The sequence below is a fragment of the Chroicocephalus ridibundus genome, chromosome 2, assembly GCF_963924245.1.
Source record: "Chroicocephalus ridibundus chromosome 2, bChrRid1.1, whole genome shotgun sequence".
NCBI lineage: Eukaryota > Metazoa > Chordata > Aves > Charadriiformes > Laridae > Chroicocephalus > Chroicocephalus ridibundus.
The window spans coordinates 48,653,077-48,675,054 of NC_086285.1; the positions used below are offsets into that span (position 1 = coordinate 48,653,077).

Below are 21,978 nucleotides of genomic sequence, written 5' to 3' on the forward strand. Positions count from 1 at the left end.
GCCACTTGACCCAAGCTGGCCAACAGTATCATTTCATACTATGAATGTCACATTCAATATAAAGTAGAAACTTTGCTGAGGAGTTTTCTCTCTTCTGTGATGGCTGTGATCCTGAGAACTTCTTGCCCTGGTGCCAGACCCCTGAGCCCTTCCCTTCCTCCCGAAGCCGTAGCGCTCGCAGTGTCCGGCATTTGCTGCCCACGGCTGGGAGTGCACAGCTCCTGCTGATAGAAAGGGCTGAGCATAGTCCTTGTATATTTTATATTGGTATCGGGATCAATATCGGTTCTTTAGCATTATTTTTAATTATTTAGTATTATTCTATTAAATCTGTTTATATTTCAGCCCTTGGGTTTCCTTGTTTTTCCCAATTCTACTTCCTGGGTGGGGAGGGGTCATCAGGTGAGAGAATAATCATCTAAACAATAAATTGTTGGGGGTTCTTCAACCCGTAACACCCACCACTGTTGCAAAGGAGGCCGCCCTGCTGTGACCAGAGCCTGCTCCTGCCCATAGCACATCCCTCCCCAGCTCCTCACCCTGGGACCAGGGTCTCCCCGGAGGGATGCCAGAGCAGGACGGGCTCAGGCGGGACCGCAGCAAATCCCAGCCGCCTGCGAGACTGGAAATCCCTAGTGAACCTCACAAAGAAGGCTTCCCCCCACCAGTCCCTGCTTCAGCTTACGGAGGCAGGGGGAGAGGAGGAAGGCATAAGTTGGGAAATCATCATTTCACAGCGTGACTCCCTCCCTGTGGACTCTGGGCGATGACGATCATCGTAATTTTAGGAAAGACTTGACACTGAGCACTGTGTTACGGTATTGTCTTTAATCACTGGAATCACAACAGGCCAGCGGCTTCACCCCCTCTGCCAGCCTTCGTTCTTTATAAATATTTAACAGCACAGAAGAAAAGAGGGCTGTGTTCACAGGTGGCTAAGGTTAGTTACACCAGCACAAATCCTAAAATACTCTCTCCCGGAGTTGAGCTTTGAAGGAAACAAACAAAATAATTAGTACCGTTCAGTATCGTTAGCCAGGCTCTGGATTTGCTTTCCGGATACAGAAACCCACAGCCCGCGTGTGTGCGCCCGGGTCCCCGTCTGGCCGTGCACCGCAGACCTGCTGCTGCGCGGGGACCAGGGTGGGTGCCAGCAGGGCTGGGGACTGCAGCCCGGCCATCCCTGCCAAGGGGCATCCTTGTCATCTGCATTCAGGGGCTCTACACCACCTATTTTCACGTGGGGACAGTTTCTTCCCGTCTCTCATCTCGTCTTAGCGGGCTACTGATGCATATTGCCGCGCAAGCTTCTGGCTGCCCTGGAAGAAAGCAGGGTGAGGATTTTTATTGCTCAGAAAAGCTTAATTTTGTTTTTCCTTAGGATGGGGGAGCAGCTCTGGGCTCTGTCTGGGCTCACAGCAAGAAGATGTCTGGCCGATCAAGTCCGGTAAGTACACTTAGTGCCACTGCAGCCAGCGAGCGGCAAGGACACAGAAACGGAAAAGAAAAATGAATGCACAAATGCAGTGTGACGAGAGAGGCAAACCGCCCCCCCCAGCTTCTCCCAGTGAGGCGGGCGCTCGGCCTCAGAAGATGGGGGAAAAGGGATGTGTATCTGGCCACAGCCCTTCCCTGCCCGCAGGTACTGACTCCAGAGGTGCTTCTCCAGCAACAAGCCTGGGCCAACTTGTCCTTACATTCACGCGCAGAAGGTTGTTCAAAATGCATCTACAAACACTCGGCACGGGCACAGAGGTGTGAAAGGCGGGTCTCTCGCAGGCAGCGCACACCGCATGTCCCCGTGCGCAGACCCGACAGCACACAGGCCGCCAAAAGCAGCCACAGAGCACGCAGCAGAGGACGACATGGGAGGAGCACAGTCCAGACGAGCCTACGCAGATGCACTTTCCCTCAAAACCCCCTGCAAAAAATGCCGAGGAATACAACAAACAAAAGCAAATCCCCTCCACGCCGCCTTCTCCCCTGCTCTCCGTAATCGCCTGCCCTCTTTTCCCTACAGCTACTGTATTTTTTAAGTCACCCCCTTCTTTCCCCATGTACCCCCACTGCTTCAGTACATATTTTTGTTTATTGAACAAAAAAGTTGGCAGTCCGTCTCAGCGATTGTTTCAAGGCAACTTTTTCCACTGCCGCAGACTCATCCTCAGGTATGTCTCATCTGTGATAAAATCGCTCTGCCCTTGATCCAACACTGACCTGCGCGCACACATTGATTTTCACATATGTGCACAGCCTTTATTGGTTTCAGTGGGACTGCCTGCCTGTGCACTGCACGGTTAATGAGGACGGAGTCCTTCATGCAATTTTCGTAGCAACAGCAGCGGAGTACAAAGCCGCCACTGCATCGACCAGCACCAGGCTGATATTCGGGTAATTTGGAGGATCAGGTCAAAGCGTTCAAGTAAGGATGAAGAGTGTATGTCCATTTTCCTTTAAGCAAGGACCCATTTTTGCTGTTGCTGAAATAGCAAAGTGGTAAAATTTTCAGGGAAGTGCAAAATAGGGACTAAATTCATCAGGAAGCGTGTGCCCGCGATTCGTCCCAGAGCTGTGAACTCACGGGAGGGAGAGGAGGAGGTCGCAGCAGCGCTTACCAACAGACCCGAGTGCTGAGATTCAGGCATGCCAACTATTTGCCCAGTGCTAAAAATCAGCACAAGGAGCAAGCACAGGACGATATCGGCTTTCTTCTCTTGGCAGCCAAAGATACCCCTTCCTTTGGAACTGCCAGCCAGACGCGTACGTGCTCCTAGGAGCACAGCTTCCCTCTTTCACATCTGCCATTGCACACCTCATGCTGATGAGATTCTACCGTTTCCAGACCAAGGAGCTATTCACTTCCTAGTAAAAAGATCTTAAAAAAGTCGTTTAAACCCTGAAAGACTGGGAAAACGCTTTAAAAGCCCCCAAACGAAACTCGGAAACTGAAGAGTCACAGACCCCATCAAACACTCCTCACCAGGGTGTTTGAAAATGCTGTTCCCTGTGTTTAACATCAGGGCACTTTCTTGAATCACTTTGATCACAGGTGTTTCTTCCACTTTAAATCACACAAAAAATGTCTGCTGCTTCTATAGCTGGGGCTTTTCCCCTGGCTTTTATGCAAAAAATCTCTTTTTAAATCACCTTCCACATTCTAAACAATAGAAATTTAACAGCATGATCTGAATGAAAAAAAATCTATTAAGCTCCGGCTCCTGAAAGCAAGTTTCAGGGGATTCACTTGAATACCTATTTGCATATGAGTTACTCATTACCAGCACAATGGGACTTCCAAGGGTCCCTCACCTTAAAATCAGTCAGAAGAGCATGCTGGGGGAGGACTTAAGGCTAACTTTTCACAGCACGTTTCAGCATCTTAATAAATAAAAAGCCAACAAGGTTCACGTGAAGAGTGAAACCCAGCATGTATCAGCCAGGTGACAGAATTTAACACATTTTATTAAATTCTTCTGCGAAGCAGGTGAAACCTTGCACCTCTAGCTCCAGAGCCACCTACCTATCTGCCTGCCTGTTTTTAACTTTGTGGGAGCTGCCCGAAGGCAGGCAGTGAGGGTTTGCAGCTCCACAGATGCCTGGTGAGGGGACCAGGAGGAGGAGGAGGAGAAGCATCCCCCATCCCGGACCCACCGTCAGGCAGCCAAGCCACGGACAAGCCGGGAACAATCAACAGGGACTCAGACACCCACAGCCTAGGAGAAATAATGATAAGCTTAAATGAATTCAAACTCCCAAAGATAAAAGCAGTGCCAGTTAGGACACGCAGGGGCTCAGGGCAACGCAGCAGACGCTTTAGCTTCAAAACCACCAACTCACGCGTTTCATTTTCAACAGCTTCACATTGTCATTTCTCGCTCCTCGTGAACAGAGGAAAGGAGAGCACGGGCACTTAATAATTTATACAGGACCTCAAAACTGAAAGTAGGGCAGCCTTCAATTCCCCAGCGCTGAGGGATACGGGATGGCTGACACGAGTAACAAGACACCGTGTGGGAGCAGAGCCCAAACCTTCCGTTGATGCAAAGGAGGCTCCTGCAAGACAGCTTGCTGCAAACGGGCTGCTCGAGGCTTTCCACGAAGGAAAATGTCCCTTCTCCCCTCCTTGCCTGCTTATTTTGGGGGCTGTGGGGAAGGCTGCAAGAATGAGACAGTAGCTGACACCCTAGCTCAAAAAGAAAATATCAGCCCTGCTAGTGGTTTCAGCTTGTTTCTCAAAACGGAGGCCAAAAAATGTGCATGAGGGGCTGCTCTAAAAATCAAGAGCTAGCAATAGCACAAGCCACGTGGTAGCCAGTCTCTCAGAGACAGAACAACAGATCGGGGCTGGTGTTTCCAGCTCACTTCTAGAAGCCACTTTGATACCTCACTGCCTTCCCCGCCAAAGGCAGCTCAGGGCGGGGAACCGCTTGCCCAGGACTATCTGAATTATCCACCAAGGGACACTCAGCTGGCATTATTTCCCACCTCGGTCACTTTAGACAGTCCTAAGATCACAGTCACATCTTGAGACACACATAGCCCCCCGTGCCCAGCTGTGTCCCCAGCTGATGCGGCGCACCGGGGTGAGAGCCCTGCAGGATCTGCCCCAGGTGTTTTGTCACAACCAATCCATATTGCCTGGATACAGCACCAGTTATATATTTTGTGTCGGTTCCCATCCCTTCACTATCTGGTATTTGGAGGCCAAATTTAAGGGTCCAGGGAGCTCACATATTTGGGGTCAATTTTACCTCCTCTAAAACCACAGGTAAAACTCTCCCAAGATATATACGCCCCAGAGCCATGTACGCTGCAGTGGGAAAGTCCCCTCTCTTGAGCTTTTAGTTGCTCACTGAGGGGTCGCACGTCCCCAGGACAAAGAGCACCGCAGAGTCAAGCTACACAAAAGCTGGGGCTCTGGATGGTTTCCAGCGCGGGACCGACCTCTGGCCGTGTGCCACCATCCCCATCCCAAAGAGCAGCAGCAACAGGCAGAGGCACTTACGGCCAGACGGGACAGAAGGCTGGATGGTCTGCTGGCCCGATGAAACTCCACGCCAAAACCACCAAGCTCCCCGAGCAGTTTCAGATGTTCACATTTCAGACACGGCACGCTAATACAGATGTGTAGGAGGGTGCCAACAGGCCACTGGTCTCCATCTGTTTTGCAGCAGATGCTTGTGCCTCTGTAATACTTAGTGCAGCAACTTGCCCCACTCAAAACGGAGGCCCGTGGTATTTACTAGCACAGGCAGAGACGGGCAGCTTGCTGCACCTCGCACCTGCATCGCTGCAGACAGGTACATGAGGCAGTCTGACTACACGGCGTGAAGTTCAAGCACCTCTCCAGCTACATCCATGCTACGGGAAAAGAGGTTTGGTTGAACCACAGTGGGTTCTTGGCACAGGCTCACGTCAGGAGTCCCAGTGCCACTGCTCAGCTAATTTATTATAGTTTCCTCACTAAAAAATCTTCCGGAATGTCATCCCTATCAATCAGAAATGAATTTACATTTTTAGCATGGATACATTGGGATTTAACTTGTTTTTCACACAGTATGTCAGAAAGGGTAGCTAAGATCCCTGACTGCATCTGAGACTTTAAATAAAAGGCTTTTTCTTCAAGAAAAATTTTGTACCTGTACACGAGGGGCTGCGCAGCTTTGGTACCTACAGAACATGCACTGCAGGCACAGCTATCTTACATGTAACATACTGGGGGAGCAGATTTCTTTGACTATAAAGCAGGGAGGTTCGAAAAGAGAAACGATATGCCTTTCTGCTTTCTCAGCAGAATGGAAAGCAAGGGCCAAACTCAGTAACCCCATTCTCAGATAAGCTGTTATTATCCACGGCAGAAAATCTGTTTATACCAACGTACTCATTTGAGTACAGGTTGTGGAGCCGAGCTCTAAATCCCTGGGTAACAAAGCTTTCATACCGATAACAAGTTTGTTCCCAGAGCTCTAAATAAGCACCATTATGAAATGGCTTTGTGCTGGGTAAACACCACGGAAAGGAGTGGCCAGGCGAGGGGCTGAGCTGTGGGGACAAGCTGGAAAACTCAGGCAAGTGTCTGTGTACAGAGAGCTTTTTCCCAAAGAGAGCTCTGCAAGCAAGAACAAGGCTGATTTCCCTGTGGACAACACTTTCAGCATCCCGGCCTTTGCTTTCCAAATATAATCTGCTATCCAGACTCTGACACAGCAGACAGTGTGTCATTTTGACACACAAGCCCAGGCCCCAAGTCAACAGGGTGCTTTAGCTTAGCTTGTTGCAGTTTTTTGCTCTGTTTGAAATGGGATGTCAGCTTCCAGCTGCCAGCCAGCCCGCCTGGTCTGGGCTTGGAGAGTTGGTGCAATTACAGCCAGACTTGATACCGGAGTTCAGGGAATTAACTGGAAGGTCTGAGAGCACGATTTTGCGCTCTTTCTTTTCTTTTCCTAAAAAAATTAATAAAAAGAGAGAGAGTGTCTAAAAACTCATATTAATAGGTTGATGTCCTTCAGGGAATCTGATGAAATGTGCTTGTCGGGAAACACTTAGTAGGCTGACGGGATGTCCCCAGCAGGCAGGCAGGCAAGCCAGCCTCTGGCTTTTTAATTGTGCATGGCACGATCTGAGTTCATAGGCACGACAGCAAATTGTGCTTTCACTGAGGAATCTTCCAAAATGAGCCAAGAGGAATCTCCAGAGAGCAGAAAAAGGCACGTTAAAGTCAACGGATCACTTTAGATAACACGCCACGTTCTTGGTCAAGTAGAAATGGTTTGATACAGCTGGAACTCACAAGCATACAAACCCTAGGAATCCAGCAAAAAACTCTCATATCCTTTTACAGGAACATTGCCGACTGGTGAAAAACATGCACAGGAAATCAACCGAGGGTGGGGAGAGAGAGATCACGTAACAAGTCTTCTGTCCCGGCTTTCCCATATCGGCCACCCTGCCTAGTAGTGGTGCTGGTACACAGCTGCTGGGGTTGTGCCATCCTCTATGTGTTTCAGATGACAGGAGTGACAAAGCAAATGTTCATCTAGCGGGTAACAGCGATGCCCGTCTTCGTCATTCAGTTCCATCCCACAGTCCTGCGAAGAGAGGCCACGCAAATTATTAGAGCACGTGTTCATCTTCCAGCATCAACCGGTGTCTGGCTTCCAGGAGGGTGATTTTGTGACACGGGCAGAAGACACCCAGCCAATGTCTCCCTCCTAGTAAGTCCAACATTTACCACAAGAAGGAAAGCACCTGACATTGGCATTTTGAGGGGCCGCCTTGCATAAATTTGTCTTGAGTAGTTTTACTGAATAAGCTTTATCTCATGGTGAGGTGTAACCCTATGTATTTTAAACGTGCTCGTGTTTCCTTACACTTACATGAAGAGGTAGGATCACCTCTTCATGTTAAATTAACTGCAGTTGTACTTATGTGAAACCAGCCTGCTGAGTCAAGGCCTCTTTCCACCCCATTATGAGCACAGTGAGTGAAGACATCTACTTATTTTAATTCACAGACAAGAAGTATGAAGGCTCTCTGGGAAGCCCTGCACAGAGACCAAACGGTGCTTAAGAGCTGGCATCTCTTGGAATTTTTTATGCAACTATATCCTCTCCCCAGACTTGATCATACAGTTATTTCCCATGAGAGTGAAGGTAACATACACCGTACAGGATCAGTCACCACCTGAACATTTTTGAACAATCTGGCTTGGAAATCAGATACACTAATGTGATCCGGAGATCAAGGCTCTGAAAGGCAGCAACAGAACCTTACTAAGTCACCACGGTTCCTTCATTAACAAATAAACTGCCAAGTTTAAAAGTGATATTTGACTCTTTGCCCATAACTTTATGGAAGCAAATGAAATCGCAGCTGAGACATGTTGCTGCAAAAACTTTTGTCCTCAAACTGGAAATTTCTCAGCCACTGATAGAAAGGGCGGCTGAATGCAAGGTTTGAATTGCTCATCTACTGCCATTGGAAGGGAGGACATTTATTTCCATCTTAAAAATAGTAGCAGTTATTACAATTAAGTGCCCATGCCCTGAGAAAGCTGCTGACCTACCTCGCAGTGGTAACATTCCACGTGGTAATCCTTGTCCATGGACACAACCCGAATGGTCTCATCAGACCCCTGTAAGCATCCAAGCAAAAGAGAAATTACAAAGGATTACAGCAGGATCAGACACGTGCACTCTGGAGATTGCTTCCTGCAACAATGTGAATGTTGAGGAAATGCATTTGAGCTGCTGGTTGAGCAACACAAATAAGTCCTGCCACCTGCAGTTATTTTTACAGTAAAGCTTCATCATTGACTGCAGATATCCTCTGAAATGTAACACCAGAAATGTTAAATTCTCTCTGTTTAACAGTCACATCTATCCCAAATCATGCATTAATGATTTGGTAATTTCAATGTATCACATATCTCAGCATTTTAAATGGGTTTTGCCCAAGATGCATCTCCTCCAAGTATTAAAATGAGTTAGTCCCAGAGGGGTCACACAGAGGTCGTTCATGAGTGCCACCAGCATTTACTGACATGAAGGAAAGGTATCCTGAACGTAAAACTAACAGCAGTATGAAAAAAGCAGCCTGGATCAGCAGAAATAAGCTTCATTATTGAACAAAAGAAGGGTCACATCTGAAGGGCAGCGTATGAGCTCAGGTCAAAAGGTTGCATGCTGGAGGAAGCGATCATCTCTCCCCATCCCCAAGGACATTCAACTTGACATAGGGTCAAGTGTGAAAGAGAGCAAGACCTGAGACATGATGCTCCTTCCCCAAAGGGGATACGAAATAAAAGGCTCTCACCTCGGAGGGCAGAATGGGAAGTCCACAGGCTGCACACTTTGGGGCCAAAACTCTGGAATAGCAACGAGAAAGTGAAGGCAAGTTATAGATCAACATAAAAAGAGAGGCCCATGTGTTCTTGGCGATTAGATGAAAAGCTGCAGCTGTAAATAACTTATCCACAGGAAAGCTTTGCATCCCGAGATCATTAATTCATTTTAGCATCGATTCTAAGTAATGCTTGGCACATGTTGCTCAGCCAGGCAAAAAGAGACCTTACATTTTACACTTAGTGCCAGAAAAAAATCCAAAACCCACTGCAAAATTCTTGGCTGCTACTGAGAGGTTTGGAAGAGAGAATGAGGAGAAACTGAGCAGGACCGTCCCCAGAAAAACACATCAAAAGATGCGGCAGCCTCAGGGCAGGAAACCTCAGAGAAAATACCGCGGGAATGTACAGTTCCTTAAGGAACACAATGTAACACGATAAATAAATAATTAAATTAAATTAAATTGCAAGGAAATATGCATCACTTCAGAACAACAGTGGCACACAGAGGCAAGTCTAATCTTGGCACGACACAGAACGGTTCCAGGGACTGCCTGAGCAACACGTAATACTCCGCCTGCTCAGAAAATGGAGCAAGGAGCAAATCAAGCCAGATGGACACTCAGAACGTACGCAGCTCTAATATCATAACTACCAGCTAAGAGCACAGCTATTTCATTTTACTGTCTAAATGACAAGTGATTTTTTAAGTGGATTTATCGGTTGTTTAATTTAGAGCTGGATAAAAGTTTCACTTCACGTGTTCAGTGGTGATTTCCAAAAGCATTCTTGAAAAGTCAAACTCAGCCCTGCAACTACTCAAAAAGCAACTCCCATTCATTTCAGCAGTCATTCTCAGTCTTACTTGAGAGAGGACTAACTTCTTACATCACTGCACACTTCACGAGCACTATTTCTCACTATCTCTGCTTTGTGGAAGGGGCCGCAGAAGCCCAGGGATTAAGTGACTTCCTCAAAAGTTACACAGGAGTCGATGGCAAGGCAAAAGGAGAGATACCAGGAATTTCTAGGGTCTAGCCCCATGCTCAGACTTCTAGCTTCTAACCCGGTCCCTATTTTACTAATCCGTGCTTCCTAATTAGCCAAGAAGGTAAATTATAGCCTGGTTGATTGGAACATCTCTGCTATTTATTTTGTCCTTACTTGTGGTAATCTCTGACGCAGTAGATTTTGTTTTCAGAGTCTACAGTGAATGGCACACCATCCAGACACTCATTGCAGACCACGCATCGGAAGCAGCCTGGATGATATGATTTCCCTAGAGCCTGCAGGATCTGCAACAAACCAAGAGACAGGAAAAATGCACGTGAACAGCCAATAAAGGTGAAAATAATAAACAAACAGCTTTACGACAGTCAATGCAGCATAGTCATCCACGGGGCTGTGTCTTTTTTCAGGCACCTCATCTGAAAAATGAGTTAACAGGGATGGAAAGGGCAGCTGGAATCAATATATATCACCTGGTTCCAAAGAAATTAATTACTAGCATGGGTAAGAAAATAATTTAGTGTCTCAGTCAAGGTATTTAGCATTACAAAGCACAGAAGTGACAGAATTTAAAGGAAAGAAAACAATTTCTAAAGCCAACAGGTGGAGAATACTAAGCAGGACCATAAGGCAAGATACAGCAAGCCAACAAAAGGAAATATATCTTTGTATTCTCCATGAGAGGCTGAAACAAATCCTTTTGCTAGGTTTTCATAATGCCTTAGATATCCAAGAGCCTTGTACTCACTCGCCTGGCTTTCTGATTAACACGGACTATGGAAACTGTATTGAATTCAACAGTTGCAACTCACCTGCTGGCTTTGGAGCAGCTATTACTACCTAGAATATCATAGTCCATCAGCCAGGTGATCACACTTCTGAGTATGAAATAGCTTTTCCAATTTTAATGCTTTCCAGTGTAAGCAGGCGAGATAATTAACAATAAGCATTAGGAAATCTTGGGAGGTAGGCTCTGCGTGAACTGACCACCCAGAAATTACTAATTTCTTTGCCCCAGCTGTATTTTTACGCTACCAGCTACATGACCATGAATTTGTCTCCCTCTGAATCACCCACGACTGAATACTGCCCGTTGCTGCCTAAAGGCCGGCTGACCCCCGAGCCGTGACCCACTCCGTGCACATCTTGAACGGATGGTTCCTGTTGCAGGCTAATGAGAACTGCCTGCTTCAGCAGGATGTCCACCCATCTACCAAAGAGCTTGCAAGGACTTGGGCAGATCTGAACTGAGGTCTGGATCACATACTCTGGGTGGAACCTGTTCCCTGGAGGATCAGCACCCACAAAAAGCAGCAACGAGACAGTAGTTTCATCCTGAAGGTAGGCGGGAAGCCACAGCTTGACTACAGGAAAGACAGGCTCAGCAGAGCTGCACCAATGCCCCACAGCATGGGAGCACTGCAGAGCCACGGCACTTCTGATCAGGACGCAACAACAGGATCACAAACACACTGTCCAGGGAAGCCCGAAAGGGGATGAAAGAGCTGACGGCTCTGATTTTCAATCTGCATTGAAAACAAGCACAGCAAAGTCTCTGCATCGCATGCAGCAGGGTGCCAGCTTCGCTTCCTCGCAAAAATCAACAAAAGGCTTAGTGGATTTTCTTTCTGCTACCAATCTCACACTAGGCAGGCTACCAGATGATAACAGGCAGTACTGGATATGAATATATTTTGCTTTTGATGTATTCTTCTAAAAAGCTGTGGGATATTTTCTCCTGAAGCAATTATCACTTACCATGTCCATTATCAAATGACCACAAATGAAACACCTGTCAGCTGACTGCTGGAAACCAGAATACTGCAAGGACAAAAAAAAGAACCGGCTTAAAATTTCACAAGGCTAGTCGAGCATAAACAACAGGATATTATGGGTTGTTATTTGCTTGGCTTTTTTCTGTACTCCTTACACAAGCTAAACTTCCCAGTGCATTTTTCAGTATATGACGCTGTGGATGGGTCCAGAGAGGACATTCTATAAAGACATCAGACTTCCACTCTGCAGGAGTATGAGTCACTGTAACTTTCAAGTCCTAAAATTAAGTTTAATTAAGTATATAACTAAATACCATGAATACACATGCAAATAAGGCATTTACTAATAAGACTTACATTCTTATTTGACCACGTGAATGTACACGCCAGGAAGTTATTTGTGTTCATCACAAATTCACATCACAACATCTGAATATACAGGCTAGGAGAGCCAAATTCTTCCTTTGGTTACACTGTTACAGGTCTGCTGGAGCTTCTCCGAGATCAGTGGTACCGTCCCAGCTCTCTGGTAGCGTAACGCTCAAGTTTGGCCCAGAGCACTTTTCTTGCTGCTATTGCTAAGATCTAACGGTAAGGAACTGCCTGTCATGGCCACGACATGCACCTCAGGCACAACACATCATCTGTCTAAGGTTTCAGTCCTGCCTGAATGGTGGAAATGCAAACTGGAAAAATTAAATGGTTCAGATGCGTTTAAGCGATCTTTCCATTTTCAGCCTGTGTAGAATTTACTGATGAGAGCAAAGAAGATTAACTCATTTCTCTCTGAGAGAAATCACTAGACTTCCTCAATAAATAGGCAAATATGACTTTTTCAAGTGTCAATGAAGGCTCATCTATGAGGGCTCAAGGGCAAGGGGGTATATGGCTTTTTACCTCTACCAGCCAAGGAGAAGACCATGGGGGTTGCTTCAGGTACGTTCACACAAAATCCATTGAGGGCAACAGAAAGATATCCATTGAGATGCCCAAGCAAAACCAGTTAATTGGAAAGGGAAATCACTCATTGATTCTTCTGTAGCCATTCATTTCACTCCTGTCTCCACAGCATGGCCACGGAGACACGCCTTGCAGGGGCCATTGCAAGAGGCTATGGCTTCAACTACACGCAAAAACATGGTCTTTCACTTGGCTGTTTCCAGCACCACATGCGGGCAGCCACCATGGCTGGGGCTGGCCCTGGGTGAAGGGGGAGCAGAAGGGTTGGGCAGGATGCTGGACTAGAGCTGTGTGAAACGTGGGCAAAGCTGCCGGGCAGAAAGGCTGCGTGTCTGCCGGAGAGGCTGAGATGCGCCAGCACAAGGGTCAGCTGTGTGCTTACCAGGAAATCTTCTTCACAGAACACCTTGCCATTGACAAAATAAAAGGCTTTTCCTCTCAGCTTTCGACCTGAGGAAAAAAAAAACAGACAGAAGAGAAAGGTCAGCAGAGAGCAGGGAGAAAATGTGTGCAAAAACCGGCTGCTGAGAAGCAAACAACAAGGACATTTGAGCAGGGCTGCTGCACAGATAGAGAAGAGCACCCAACCGCAGCACTGGTCTTCCCAGCCTCCAGCATGACTTAACCCCATCTCTGCTTCCACTGGCAGCTGCTGATGAATGACAAGTGCTGGATCCAGACAACAGTCCCACCTCTGGGCAGGAGGAGGTAGCTTTCCAAGCCTGGCAGATTCACCTCCTGGCAGATTATAACATGAAATAACCTGGCAAGAGCGAGTGAGGGTACTCTGACTCACACTGGAGAAAAACCCAGGAGAGGAGCAAGGAGAAGAAAGGCCATGCAGAGGGTGATCCATACTTGACATCGTTCCTCAAAATGTCACCTGCCATGCTGTTCCACTAGAAAGTGCCTTCAACCAGATAAGCCACTGCAATACCCGACCATCAGGTCTGCCTCCAGCAGAGTGCAACACTGGAGCGCTGAACACGCTTCTCTCTGCTCCCTGCCAGCATATTCATTATTGCAGCTGCCAACAAAAATTTGAAAGCATTTTTTAAAGAAAATATTTTTTTCAAACCAGAATGTCCTAACCGAAACAAGACGACGAAGTTTTTCCAAGAAAGGACTCTACGCATGGGGAAGATTTATATTTACTGCAGCTTTTGTGTTTATGCCTCACATTCGCTGTCTGTTTTCAGTTCCACATAACTATGGCAACACATGCTCACGCTGCCACCACTTCTTCTAAATACCCTTCTAAATGCCTCCCCCCTGGAGAAGAGGGCTAGGTTTTGTTTGTTTATAAAAAGCTGCTCCTACCTCTTTGCAGCCTGGTTTCCCTATTCAGCCAGGGGTTTGGAATGCAGCCTAGCACTGGAGTGTCTCTGTTTGCTCTGCTCGGTCGAGGAGCCCCAAGCATGTGCCCGGCGGCAGCGCCTGGGGCAGAGGGAGCAGGACCTGCCACAGGCTGGTTTTGGGGACCTGCCAGGCATTGCAGGAAGGAAATCAGAACCAAGACACCAAGGCCCAGAAGCCTCCTGCTTGATATGCATGTATCATTAAAAAATGATCATCAGCTGCTCGGTGTATAAATGCAGATGACACATGGGACTGATCCGGAGCTCACCTCTTGGTGCTTTATGGCATGCACCTACCTGGCAGCCTTTGACGATTAACCATGCTGGCTGCAAACTATTAAGAAAAGGAGGAAGCCAAGTAAAACCACTTCAGTAAATCAAGAGCTTTACCGTCTCCTGCATACAGCAGAGGGCACCCTCAGGCTGGGAAACAACTCGCACTGCTCCTCGGGAAACAGAGATGCCCCAGGGAAGCTCTAAAGTTTTGCCAGTGAATTCAGCCAGACCAACGTTTCACCAGTAGCCCTTAGTGCCCTGCCCAGGTTTCAGCCAGCAAGGCGGGCAGAGGACGTGGCAGCATGTTTCTGAAGGGAGCAAGCCCCCAGTTTGCACATGGAGCAGCTTTGTGGTTAAGCTGCAGGCGTTGCTCGGCCGCGTGTTTACTGGGTGGTGTAGGAGCCAGAAGCATGTTGCCCTGACACGGTCATCATCCCCTCTTCTCCTCTAATCCACGCCGGGGACAATCACGTTACGCGGAGGCCAGCCCATCCTTGCACCAACGTGGATGTCAGACAGGACGTGGAAAAAAAAAAAAACGACAAACCCGCAAGCATCCCGCTCTGATTTCTCTCACCTACCCTGATGCTTTGCCGAGGTTGCCAACACCAAAATAGGACCCGGAGCCCAAAATATAAAGCATCTAATCTTGGATGTGTTAGCTTTGTGGCCCATAACCCAGGGTGCCTACTTGTATGATGACCCCTCCTGTGTGCCTGCCCATCCGCAGGTAAGCTCGGCATGCACAGCAGCAGCCACAGAGTCCCAATTTCTGAGGAGGGGAAGGAGAGGCATGGGGATACCTGGATTTGCAGCATCCTTGTCAATGCTGGTCCTAAGCGAGTTAACGACAAGCCTAACGCAGCAAGAAGTACCCCCAAAAATCTCCCACTGATTTAAATACAGCACTGGTATTTGGCACTCCTAAAAACGAAAAACGAACAAAAAACATTTAACTTTGATTTTAAATCACACGGTAGCACGGGCTCCAGTTTAGTGCAACAGGCAGGTGCCCAAGCAACTTTCCACCTATATAAAATGTCTCTCCTTAAAGACAAGTCAGCAGCAGTCAGGAAAAACATATGCATGGAGCCGTGCAATGAGGAGACACTTCTTTGGATGATGTCCGGTGCATGAGCAGCAGCCATTACAGCAGAGGGGACGAGGTCTGGATTGCTGCCACCACGTCATTCTTGTAGGGTGACAAAACCAGCATTTACCGGCCATTCCACACCCGGTGTATTTTTAACCCTGTGACATTAGCAAGTCGAGATTGATGGCAACAGACCTTCAGAGAAGGTGCCATAGCCAGTGCGCTGTGTCAGGGCTTCGGCTGCAAGGGCACTCAGCAGAGGGATAAGCCCCTTTATAAAGGATTTATAATTTGGCTGTTGGCATTACATGGGCCCACGAAGACGAGGTGCTGACACCAAGAGGACTTTGAGGGAAAGGGGGGGATGATTTAATTACTTTCTTTAGGGAAGAAGAAAGACTATTTTTGACTATTTTAAGCTCTCCTCCGCAACTCTCTTTGAGCCCCTGGCAGAAGCGTAAATGGAAATTTGCCAAAAAAAGCGAGTAACTAGGTACCCTTGCAGCTGCCGCGGGAGCAGTGCACGCAAACAGAGCCCATTGCTTCCTCTGCTGCTCTCCGGCCTCTCCCTGCCCACATCAGGATGGACTTCTCCTCCCACCACCCCTTTGAGGTGAGGAAGCATCTCCTTGTTGTACACGTGGGAAAGCAAGATGCAGGAAAAGCTCACTTCCCCAGGCTGTGCTGGGGACCGTCCCGGTGGAGCTGGGAAATGCACGTTCTGGCTGCAGCCACACCAGTAAAACAAACCATGCTGGGACGGCCCCACAGCACAGAGCAGGGCGGCAGCGGCTTCTGTCCCTGTGCTGAGCTCCCTGCCACGGGACAACAAGTCCCCCTCAAAAGCGATACTTCTGGCCGTGTGCCTGCAGAGGCTGGCACGGGTTTCGCTTGAACACGGAGATGCTGTTGTAATTTCACTGAGCGGAAGGACTGAGAACTTAAGTGGCATATAGGGAATCACATATTGATCGTTGCCTACTTTAAATATGCATCACTTTAAATATGCATCACAATGACTACAGAGATGATATCCTTTGATAAACCCGGGAATATTAATGTGTGGTTTGCCACCACTTTCAGGATCAATTGCTCTACTACATGTTTTAAGCTGCTGGCTCCTGACTGTATTTCACTTTCACTTTACCCTGAATTTAGCTAATACCTCACCTGAAAAATTTGGGCAATTAAAATTCTTCAGCATTTCAACCCTACCATCTTCATTCCTTGTTACAAGATTTCTTGTTCCTCTTCAGGACAGGAGGTTTGGGCCTTTTGTTTTTATGCACGAGTTTTTACGCTCATCCCTAACACGTCTGTCTAATCTGTTTAGCTGTGCGACCTTCAGGATGACCTCGAGGTCATTTAAGCACCGATTTCAGAGTAATTCAAGCTTAGTCACTAGTGTCTTTGTGCTAAAATAAACACACTTTGCTTAGCAGCTGATAATAGGCATACCACCAGGCTGCACTCCCAGGACGCTGGTGCTTTTGTTCACCGTTTTCTCAAACGACAGCGCTCTCCTTTTGAAGTTCATACAGAGAGGGGTTTACCAGGGACTTGCAACCACCCAAGGTGGCTGCTGGGAGATGCATCATTTGCTTGCTGGGGAGGTGGACCCAACTTTCTCTTTTGAAGTTGCTTTTCCATTATTTATTAAAAGGACAATGGGGGTCACAAACCCATCACCAAAGACACGACATTGCTCTCGATGCATGTAATGGTACAGGGCCACGTCCAGATCCCAGGGCTCTATGAGGATGCATGACCAGGACCCCGCATTGCTGGGGAGGCAGCGTGGACCTCACTTAGCACTTATCTAAGCACCATGGAGCTCCTTGTGGTATCTGCACACCTGATGGGCGAGAATCACTGCCCACCGGCAGCCGCATCTGGGTCCCTTTCACACTGACCACCCTGGGCCTCTGTCACTACAAAAATCAGTCCTTCTTAGAGCGCCACAGCTGCTAAGATAAATTTGGACAAGTGATTACTAATGGCAGGTTAAATACAACAGGATTTCAGTTTCCGGATTCACTGGATGTAACCTCCTGACACACTAATGTTGCAGCAGGCTGGAAACACCATCCGTCTAGCTGCTAAGGATCAGAACAAGCTCCTCCTCAGCCCTGGGTGGCTCTGGCCCAAGCTGCAGTCCTTCCCACAGTTTTCGTGTCCCCCACATAGAACTATGAGGGGGTTTGGATCGAAAAACCGCCTCTGGTCCATTGCACACCCTGCAGGCAGGCCCAGAGCCTCAGCTCCCCCATACCTGCCCTGGTTTGAGCTTCTCTTCTAATGCTTGGGAAAACTGCACTTTTAGAAGACTCTAATCTCTGAATTTTTGAAAATATTTACTTTGTGGCCAGCTATGGCATGTGGGTTTCAAGGTCCCAGTGTTTTCAAGCCTTGCCAGGTGCAGGGATGAGGAGGAATGAGACCCGGGCACTTGACCCAAGCTGGCCAACAGGATTATTTCATACCATGAATGTCACATTCAATATAAAGTAGAAACTTTGCTGAGAAGCTCTCCCTTGATGGCTGCGATCCTGAGAACTCCTTGCCCTGGTGCCGGACCCCTGAGCCCGTCCCTTCCTCCCGAAGCCGTAGCGCTCGCAGTGTCCGGCATTTGCTGCCCACGGCTGGGAGTGCACAGCTCCTGCTGATAGAATGGGCTGAGTATAAGCCTGGTATATTTTATACTGGTGTCAGATCAATATCAGTTCTTTAGTATTATTAATGTTAATTGTTTTGTCTTATTTTATTAAATCTGTTTATATGTCAATCCTCGAGTTTCTTTATATTTTTTTTCCCGGATTCCCCTTCCCGGGTGGGGAGGGATCATCAGGAGGTGATAAAATAATTGTCTTAATGACATTAAATTGTTGTGGGTTTCTCAAACCGTAACAATACCACACAGAAGTTCCTGCTGCCCACAGTTCAGCAGCACACGAGACCCACTGGTGCCTAGTCAGCACACGTGTTTATGGAGACCTCCGTGGATGCTGACTCTGCTGACAGGCAGTACAGTCTACCACCGTGCACAGCCGACCAGGTTGAGCATCCGAGAGCTGTAATTAATTTCTGCCACCTATGCTATTTCTGTTGGCCGCCACTACAGCTGGACGCAGCACAGAGTCTGACACACAAGCGTCAATATTTCCAATCCACTCTTGAACTGGGGCTGCACAAAAGGGTCACTTTGATGCCTGCACATCCTCCAAATCAGGTAAACTCAGGCTGTGATCAACCGGCAGACCCCCCAGGTCAGAGCAAAGCCTTGGTGAAACCGTGGGCAGGAGGACAGGATGTCTCTTAGAAAAAACTGCGCTAAAACGCAGTAGCTCCGTTACCATTAAGATGTTTGGTCTCTCTCTCAACTACACCAGCTGTACTGTAAAATTGCAAAAAACGCCCTCTGTGCTCTCAATCACACATTTGAGATGGCAAAACAAAACAAAACAAAAAAATCTGAGAAAATGATCAGATGCCTGAAAGCCAAAAGCATGCTCTGATACATGTAAGAAAAGGTCATCCGCCTCTAACGGCAAAGCAACCACAGGTGAAGGCAGAAATGGCTCCTCAGAGGGAAACACTGCGAAACCACAGTAAGTCACACAACTGAGCAACACCTCTCCCTTGCTGATGGCAAACCGTTGCACGAAGATACTCAAATGTTTTTCTTTTTAGGGAAAACCCCTGGAAGCTTCAAAATCCAGAGGCAAGATAAAGTCACCCTGGGACAAAGCAGCGCTACGATCCAGGGAGTGCCTGCTGAGGTACCGGTTTTCAACCCAGTGCCCAGCCGCTCTCTGCATCACTCTGGGGACGGTTGCCCTGCTCCCAAAATGCACCAAAACCAGGCAGCCATCAGAGCTGGCCTCCCATCCCGCCACCCACTGACTGTCACTGAAACATGCAGAGGCTCTGGCGAGGAAGGAGGGGGAGGCGACCTCTGTGTCCTAGGTGAACGTAACTCTGTGTTGAAACTATAGGAGAGAGCAATTTTTAAATTTCTCTAGGTATGGAAGAGGCCTCGGTGCTTACTGAGACATCACTAAGAAAATTATTCATAGGTACCATGAAAACATTGTAAGAACCCCCCCCAAATCTCTACAGCACAATTAATCCTATGCCTGTTCTTTAACAAAAAACAGTACTTTGAAGATGACATTATAAAATAAGAAGACCAGAAAGACTGGGAATATATTCCATTAAAGGTTTCAACCTTTTTTCTCACATCACCCTAACGATTTCAGACTTTCAGCCAGCACCAAAACACATGCGATCGACTCCAACCACTAGCATATTGATAAAACCCTGACTGCATCTCCTGTGTGTGAGCTGAACCTTTCCAGCAGGGATATCTACTGAGGACACCTGGACCATACCCAAGCCTCTTCAGCTCAGACCCCAAAGCACTACTGCCCTGAAATCTGGCCAGGAGAGGAACAAGTACTGTCATCCTACCATGAAAGCTGCCCTGGCGTTTCTCATCTACGGCATTCACTTCTTGTGCCAAACAGCGGGGATTTTCTCACCAGCGAGCTGAGAGACTGAAGACGGAAAGTCAGCAAGAACAAAGCTGCAATTTAGACAGGAGCGGAAACACACGCTGATGCCTTCCCTGTCTCCCAAACTGTCAGTAAAGCCAGGCACAGATGAATCTTTTCTGAGATTACTTTTGCTAAAAAAATATATATTATTTACTCTGCGGACTCTTGCGTGATAATTTTATGAAAGAGATGCTGAGGAAGGATTGCCAGAAGTACTTTGTACTCTCCTCTTTGAAGATCTGCGTACTTCTCACGCGTGTTGATCAGTATAGCGGTTTTATACCCAATTACAAGCAGTAAGTTCTGCCCCTACTAGAAGAGCTGGTAGTTTCTGCATCTGAAAATAAATCATACACATACATGCGCCACGGGGAAATTCACTTGGTGAGGCTGTCTGTCCTGCAACCTGGGGTTAAGTTGCACTCGCAGAAGAAGGTGACTTTCTACTTGTAGAGTTGTTTAGTGATATCAATAACAACAATGGCCTTGTTGTTCCAGAGGTTACATACCAATATGGGGCATGCTTATTCAATATAATTATCCCAAAGGCACCAAGATCTGCATCGCTCTAAGTAGCCGTGCTTTATAATCACTGCAGCAAGATTAGTTAGCCCAAGCAGAGGGCTACGCTCGTAGTTATACTTAGTTATACTAACATACCTTAGCTACCTTGCTTAGCAAATGAGCCTTGATACCTCTAAACACAACTATATTGTGAAATATTAAAAAATACCGCCATATATATCCCCGGAGGGTGGCAAGAGACAACCAGCTCGTGTTATTTCAGACTCCACTGCTGGAACAGCAGGCTGTTACCCTTACACTGGCATCAACATTAATCTGAGCTTACAACAAAAAAAGAAAAAGAAAGTAATGTAGTAATGTTGACATGTCAAAGGTCGAATTCTGTAATCTGGCAAACATGCAAGGTTTCCACCTCTTTGTAACAAACGGTCAGAACCTGGTCCTCCTTTTGGACCTTCTGCTGCAGTTCAACATCGAACCCTCCTTCAAACCACCTTGCAATCAGTTCTTTCTTTCTGACTTCCTTCCTCGTCTACTGATTTCCTTCACAGTCATCTCTGACACTTCCCTTGCACTTTTTTAGCTTTCAGATTTCCTCTGAGGACCAAGCGGATCAAGTACAAGACCCTTATGCTCTAAATTACGCTGCTACCAGAGCTAAAAAGGTGTGCTTTCCAGGCCATCTGCGGCAGTCGGATATCAGCCTGGCTGAATCCTAGAGAAAATACTAGAACACCTCAATAGGTTAGAGCAATACTGTCTAGTTAAATCTGTATCATTTATAAGGTCTCCTTACTACCTAAACAACAAACATCAACATCTGGAAACACCTGCGTTTTTTGTGTTCTGAGGACGTATAAAAGGGTGATTTAACTTAAATGGTTAATGTGTAACAAACCATTTGATAACTACGACTGTTTGTCCAACAAACTGAAAAAAAAAACAAGATGGAAACAGACACCTTGAGCTTGCAGGAAATAGCCATATGAGTTTCGAGGACTTTTTTTTTTTTAACCTACTTTCGTGGCCCTCCTGTAAAGCAAATATAATTTATTACTAATCCTGCAGAAAGAGCCCAAAGTTTTTTCCTCTCCCTCTCTGCAAAAAGCTGCCTTGTTTGTGTCTCTGCCCTGTAACAAACAAGAAGATAAATGAGACATTTATGCCAAAGTAATCATTCTAAATCTGTTGTTTTGACCTCTAAGCCAAATTTTCTGCATTACATGCCACTGGCACAGATAAAACAGTACATTTTTTTCCTGACAACTGAACCCTATAACGTATGTGTAGCTCTGCTCAACAAATTGCTCTATCGTTTATCTCTGAACATATGTGTATCAGGAAACAGCGTAGGAAATTTGGCACCATAAGATACCAACCCCCCTCCCCTCCTTAGACCCTCTCGGTTTTCTGTATCTGGGAAACTAATGTACATTTGGACACAAATCCAACTACAAGCAAAATTAGAAATCCTCACTAAAATGAAAACAGCAGGACAGCGGATATAAATATCTGGAGGACAATATGCTTTACCTTAATAGGTAATTTTGTATATTTTATTTATTGGAGCGGAGATATTCAGCGT

At 47.0% G+C, this 21,978-nt stretch overlaps 1 protein-coding gene across 1 annotated transcript in view; it reads right to left on the minus strand.

Annotated features, from left to right (window-relative positions):
* Positions 1 to 809: 809 nt before the first annotated feature.
* LIMD1 (LIM domain containing 1) overlaps positions 810 to 21,978 on the minus strand; it is a 36,546-nt gene continuing 15,377 nt past the window's right edge. The window contains exons 3-8 of the mRNA XM_063325354.1: positions 12,968 to 13,035; positions 11,609 to 11,671; positions 10,007 to 10,137; positions 8,815 to 8,866; positions 8,066 to 8,134; positions 810 to 7,088 (exon numbers count right to left, since the gene is read on the minus strand). Coding sequence (XP_063181424.1) covers positions 6,951 to 7,088; positions 8,066 to 8,134; positions 8,815 to 8,866; positions 10,007 to 10,137; positions 11,609 to 11,671; positions 12,968 to 13,035 — 521 coding nt within the window. The 3' untranslated portion in view covers positions 810 to 6,950. The remainder of the gene's footprint in view (positions 7,089 to 8,065; positions 8,135 to 8,814; positions 8,867 to 10,006; positions 10,138 to 11,608; positions 11,672 to 12,967; positions 13,036 to 21,978) is intronic.